This window comes from Leuciscus leuciscus (assembly GCF_965113295.1).
Source record: "Leuciscus leuciscus genome assembly, contig: HAP1_SCAFFOLD_583, whole genome shotgun sequence".
NCBI classification, from domain to species: Eukaryota; Metazoa; Chordata; class Actinopteri; order Cypriniformes; family Leuciscidae; genus Leuciscus; species Leuciscus leuciscus.
In genome coordinates, this window is record NW_028118156.1 from 25,130 (window position 1) to 31,472 (window position 6,343).

Here is a 6,343-nt window from a genome sequence, read left to right on the forward strand (position 1 = left end):
GGTGCAGCAGGTGGGACTGGTGGACCTATAAGGAATGAGTCATCTAATGCCACAAGATTTGTCACTGTGGCTTCCTCTCCCAACAAATCAATGAAACCCTCATCCTCTTCCCCTTGCTCCTCCACATCTATCTCCTCCAGCAACTGAGAGGTCCTGTCGGAGGTAGGGCACATGTCCTCCAAGGGCTGACTATTCTGCCTCAACAAATATTGCACTCCAATAAGCTCCCCTGAGGAAATATTTGTAACAGGAAACATTTTTAAAGGAAATTAATCAGAAAGGTTTATTAAAATGCAGTAAATATTTTTGTTGTCAGCTTGTGCATGAACAAAAAATCTGTAATTCAGAGGGCATCATAAAAAAACAGGGTTACTCTATATTCTAGTATGAATTTTATTTTCTGCCCTGACACCTAGGACACAGAATCCAGTGTACAAAAATTCTGGTAGTATTATTTTTCTCTGATCTGTCAAAAATTACATCATTTTTGTCCAGAAACACTTGTAATTTTACCAAAAACATTGTGAACTGCATTTATCAAAATATATTTACCTGTGTATACTGCAGGTGGAGTGAAGCTAGGGACCAATTTCCTGCCATACAACTTGTTGTAGTTCTCATTGACAGAGTAAACCAGCTCCCCTGTGTAAGTACGCAGGGTTGAACTTCCACCTGCAACAGCAGCAGCAGCCCGGTCCTGATTCCAGCGTAACAAACCTTCCAGGAGGTAAATCTGGAAGTTCAGGCTGTTTGCGCTGTTCCCTAGAAAAATAAATAGAAAGCCAAACATTGTTTTAAGAAACTGCAAAAGAGAAAATATTATCTGTTAACTGCAAATATCTAAATAAACAGGAATTAGTGGCAAGATGTGGTATAATTTGTCATGACAAACCTGGAATAAATCTGTTTAGGTGGCAGTGAAATGATTCCAGGGATGTGGAGCCTCTGGCACACCTATACGTTTTTAGAACCATCCCACCCTTGTTTATGGTTCCAGTTTCCGTGTAGAGTGGCACATCTGGAGGGTCCTGGATACAGGTGACGTGCCGTCTCTGGACATGCCAGATGTGCTGCATCCTCACACTGTCAAGGAGAGGAACACCAAGGGCATCATTCCCCTTGCCACCCATGAGCTCTCTGATGAGGATATCAAGGAGGCGGATAGTGGTTTCCTCTCCTCGTGTTCTCCTCCTGCAGTGTTGGGCCAGCTCATCTTTGCTTATATGACGGTCAAGCTCTGCCGCTGTCATTGCAGGCCAGCCCTGTTGGGTGAGTTGCTCCCTCTTGGCCCTTCTCAGCAGAGTGAGATCCCCTGCGTCCCACTCAAAAATACAGGACGACAACCTACCCATAAAAGTAGGGTACAACTGGTGAGCATCAGTGGTGCACCCTACTGCCAAACGTCGCATAAAATGCCAAATGTCTAGGCGAACAATGACATCGGGCCAGCTGCTGAACCGTCTCTTCAGTTTAGTCTCTCCCACTTCCTTGCAACAGTCACAGTCCACATACAGGATAGTGGGAGGATCAACACCAGCTCTCTGGTACCTCTCCATAAGCCCTGCAGCCATGAGGTCTAACCCAGCCCCTTCATTCGCAGTCAGGACACTCATCAGCACCTGACCTACCTCATTGCCTACTGAGGTAAGCCACTGTGCTGTGCCTTTTGCAGGCCCACTCAACTTCTTGGTGATCTAAAAGAAACAATAAACATAGCAAATAATACAACATACATCCAAATCAGTAACATTGAAAAATAAAGCTATTTTGGTCTAACAATTCATTATAGAAAGGGGTACAGTCATTAAAGCAGCTCCTCTAACCTTCTTAGTTGAATCCATTTTTAAAATTGATCCATACGTGGATGTGATGCTGGCCTTGATGTGATCGAGCCTGTTGAGGATGTCCTGACTGTATACAGTGAGGAGCCATTTGTAGCTGGGTACTGGAGCAAGTGGTGGTGGTTCCTGGAAGTGCAGTGGCTGCAGGCCAGGCTTATCTAAAAAGGCCACATACTCTGATGTGTACCGAGCCACACGTTTTAACCACTCCTCACTGTGGTTCTCCCTCAGCTGGCCGATGATCCTCACTGGGCCATTCCCCATGCCCCTCTCACGCAACAAGCGAATAACTCGAATGTCACAGGCATACCTTGGAAAAAAGTATTTATTCAAATATCTTATTATCAGGTATCTAATTATTGTAGGAAGTATTTATCAAAAAAGGTAGCATATGAGCAACATGACTGCAAAATATTTACTTGCGTGTGAGGATGATCCTGAATTCAGATCGATGGGCCAGGTCCAACTGCTGCAGCACAGCATGACTCCAGGACAGGTAGCTGGTTCTACATCTGGTACAGATCAGGGTCTCTGTCACCAGGTTGTAGTATCTGTCAATATCTAACACCTGTCGTACTCTCCTGTGCAGACCACCACCACACAGCTGATGCCTGGCACAGGCAGGATTAGTACACTGGAGCCGCACCTTCCATAGCCTATATGGCATCCAGAGTAAGAGCCGCTGTGAAAAAAATCTATCAGGTGCTGGAGCTTGGTGGTACAACAGGGCTGGTGGTGGGGGGTGATACCACAGCTGTAGGTTTTCACGCAGCTCCAGCTTACCCTTTGCACCAACCCTAAAAAGTGCTTCCGACACCCACTTCTGGTCCTGCTGTGGCATTGTCTGTGGCCACAGTAGTGGGAGATCCGCCGGGTCTTCTGGCTGAGATGAGACCTGCTGATATTATCAAAAACATTGGTTTAAATAAAAGTTAAGAGAGCATTAAATAAAAGGCATGTTTATATTTTGAATGACATCTTACTGTGCTCCTCACAACAGCAAACTCAGAATTAATCGACGGTGTTGCTGTTTCTTTGGTGTGTTGTGATCTCTGAGCTGGAGGAAGGAAGAAGGAAGAGGAGGACTTGATGACAGGCCGATGAGGTTTGGGGGATGGAGGAGGACGACGAGGATCAGAGGGTGGGCATGAAGCTGCAGCTGAACTGGAGTGCTCTAATGTCTGTGGAGTCAAACGTTATGATTAATCTATAAAGGGGATTGGATTTTTTATGAAATAAAATGATGTAGTGTCATGATAAAAGAAGTCATGATTTCTTTCATATTAACCTGAGAGGTTTTCCTCTGGATGCTTAAATTGGGTTTCACTGCTGCCACATGTGAGCCTCCAAACCTTGACTTTTCAAACTGAAAGGAAAATGTTAGGAAAAATATAGGAAAATGTTGAGATGTTTCAATGTCTGCAGTGATACCTGCAATCGTAAGGTCTGCTCACCATTGACAATGTCAGCTTAGCTTTCTTTGCAGGATGTGACACATCACTGATGGAGGGTGTGCTTTGTGCAGGGGTGCTCTGTGATGCATCCACTGTGACTGGTGGATGAACCTGTGATACATGCATTAAGATATACCACACACATAATATTATACAGTCCTCCTAATGCCTCATTTTAGATATGAAGACACATTGATATTGCAAACACATCTATCTAGTTATGCAACTTGAACTAGGCTAATTGAAGTTACCTTGTGAAATCCACAAATACACTTCTGAGCTTCCTTCAGAAGGGTGGTCTGCCCCCTCATTTGCAGAGGGCATTTTTCTATCTGTGAACATAAAGTGTAGCTATGACACTGTAGTCCATGTTATCTCAAAACAGTCATCTTAATTATATCAATATTACATTGTATTTACATTGTAAATAATTACTTATCCATACACATAAATAAAAATAGCACAATGTATTATCATAAGAGTTTATTAGTTCACCCATGAATCTAGCTACATAATTTACCTTCTGATACAACTCATGCCATCTTTTTTGTCGGGGAGAAGGTCTATTCCCCTCCCTCGATGGCCAAACTCCTGTTCGGGCAAAACTCTCCAGACGCGCAAGCCAGTCAGCATCGCTCATGCCTTTGTGTGACTTAGTTGAAGCCATGTCGTTGCCTGAAACAATACAGAGCATGTTACACTAACTGCCATTGTAGCCCGGCAACACGGCATTAACCCTCCTGTTGTGTTCATTTCATGTTAGCTAGTTTTGTGTTCCTGGTCCAAAATGACCACCACATTATAGCAGTTTATAAATCCAAAATAATACATACTGTATATCATCACCTAATGTTGTGATAGATCTTTTTATCAACTTAAGTTTTTGTAAACATTAGCCTACAAGTTTTTAACTTCTATTTGCTATTTATGGCCTGTATGCCTCATTGACCTGGGCTCATATAACTTGTTTTGGAGTAAAAAGTATAATGTATGGATATAACAAATACTCAGATTAAACATTGTGTTATTTCAACTGTGTACATCTGATAAATGGGCATGTGCCTGAATTTATTTTTATACATGTATTATATTCTCAGTCATTCAAATGACCACAGGTTAAACAAAACACCCAAAAGTTAAACATTATTCAAATTTATTTTGTGTGTTCAGATAATCAATTAAGTACAATGAGATTTATTGTACATTGATTTATCCATGTCCCAAGAAGTAACATACACTATCAGATATGCACTATCAGATATGCTATCTTACTATACTACAACGTTAATCCTGTCAATAAATAAATAAATTAACGTTACTGACAAAAATAAGTTAGGTATAAGTTAGGTAACGTTCAAAAAATAAGGTTTGCTTGCTAAAACTATTAACATTACAAATAGAGCTGCGGCAATTAACTTATACCCTATTATTTACACAATGACAGTTAACGTTAATTTACCTGATCATTTGAGGTAATCGTAAGGTAAGAAAACGTAAGCCATTTCATTAACAATAAATACAATAACTGTAAATAACATACCTGAGCAGCTTGCGGAATACAAATAACAGCGGAGATTGTGCTACGTGCGGTGATTGGTCTATGAAAAAATGGACCTTGCCATTTCATTGGACTGGCAAAAATAGAGAGAATATGAGCGGAGATTGGATGAAATTTGCTTAAAGATGGACTATGTGCGGTGATTGGTCTATGAAAAATGGACCTTGCCATTTCATTGGACGGGCAAAAATGGAGCTCGTAACGTAATTGGTTTTTAAAAGAAGGAACTCGTCATTGTATTGGATAGATTTTACAGACTTTTGGTTGTCAGGTATCGGCCAGGTCCAGTGGTGGTTTAGCCAGCGGAGATTTTTTGGAGGCGAGCAGAGCTGAAGGCCTGATTAGCCGAAGGTCCGAGAGAAAAACAGTGGCCAGTACGGGGATCGAACCCGCGACCTTGGCGTTATTAGCACCACGCTCTAACCAACTGAGCTAACCGGCCTCGTTCCGACTGTTTTCATCCCCAATTTCTCCGAAACATCCTGGTTTCCCTAATCAGGCTGAAGAGATTAAAAGCGAAGCCTGAGAACGGGCTCGTCCGGGATTTGAACCCGGGACCTCTCGCACCCTAAGCGAGAATTTGTCTTTGAGAGCGATGGACACCTGCTTTCGTTTGGCAAGGGGAATTAGCTCAAATGGTAGAGCGCTCGCTTAGCTCCATTTGAGCTAATTCCCCTTGCCAAACGAAAGCAGGTGTCCATCGCTCTCAAAGACAAAGTCGAGGAGCGATCCCTTTAATTAAACCCGGGATTGAACCAGGGACCTTTAGATCTTCCGTCTGCACTGGCAACCATTTGGTTGTAGATTTAATTCAAATATTGCGCTTTAAGCCACGCAAGCGCAAATGTTTGCGGACAGGCTGCAGCGTCCGTGTTGGCTCGTTGGTCTAGGGGTATGATTCTCGCTTAGGGTGCGAGAGGTCCCGGGTTCAAATCCCGGACGAGCCCGTTCTCAGGCTTCGCTTTTAATCTCTTCAGCCTGATTAGGGAAACCAGGATGTTTCGGAGAAATTGGGGATGAAAACAATCGGAACGAGGCCGGTTAGCTCAGTTGGTTAGAGCGTGGTGCTAATAACGCCAAGGTCGCGGGTTCGATCCCCGTACTGGCCACTGTTTTTCTCTCGGACCTTCGGCTAATCAGGCCTTCTGCTCTGCTCGCCTCCAAAAAATCTCCGCTGGCTAAACCAACACTGGACCTGGCCGAAATAGCTCAGTTGGGAGAGCGTTAGACTGAAGATCTAAAGGTCCCTGGTTCGATCCCGGGTTTCGGCAGAGGAACCGTCTCCGTGCCTTTTGGTCGAGGGGGTCCAGTGACCAAACTCCACCTCCTTTCTACCTGATTCCACATAGGCTCATCGCTTTCTGCCTTTCAGGGGGTGTTGGTTCCATGGTGTAATGGTTAGCACTCTAGGCTTTGAATCCAGCGATCCGAGTTCAAATCTCGGTGGAACCTTTTTTTTGCGGAAGGGAGGGAATAAACAGAGGTGATGC

At 43.6% G+C, this 6,343-nt stretch overlaps 1 protein-coding gene across 1 annotated transcript; it reads right to left on the reverse strand.

The window, feature by feature from the left end:
* Window positions 1-335: 335 nt before the first annotated feature.
* Window positions 336-3,666, reverse strand: LOC309491804 (uncharacterized protein). Its single transcript, XM_082190832.1, has 8 exons — window positions 3,547-3,666; window positions 3,296-3,406; window positions 3,130-3,207; window positions 2,825-3,022; window positions 2,261-2,739; window positions 1,824-2,151; window positions 893-1,694; window positions 336-762 (listed from the first exon to the last, which is right to left on the reverse strand). The coding sequence occupies exons 1-8, from the start codon at window positions 3,604-3,606 to the stop codon at window positions 482-484; spliced, it is 2,337 nt and encodes a 778-aa protein (XP_082046958.1). The 5' UTR covers window positions 3,607-3,666; the 3' UTR covers window positions 336-481.
* Window positions 3,667-6,343: the final 2,677 nt, after the last annotated feature.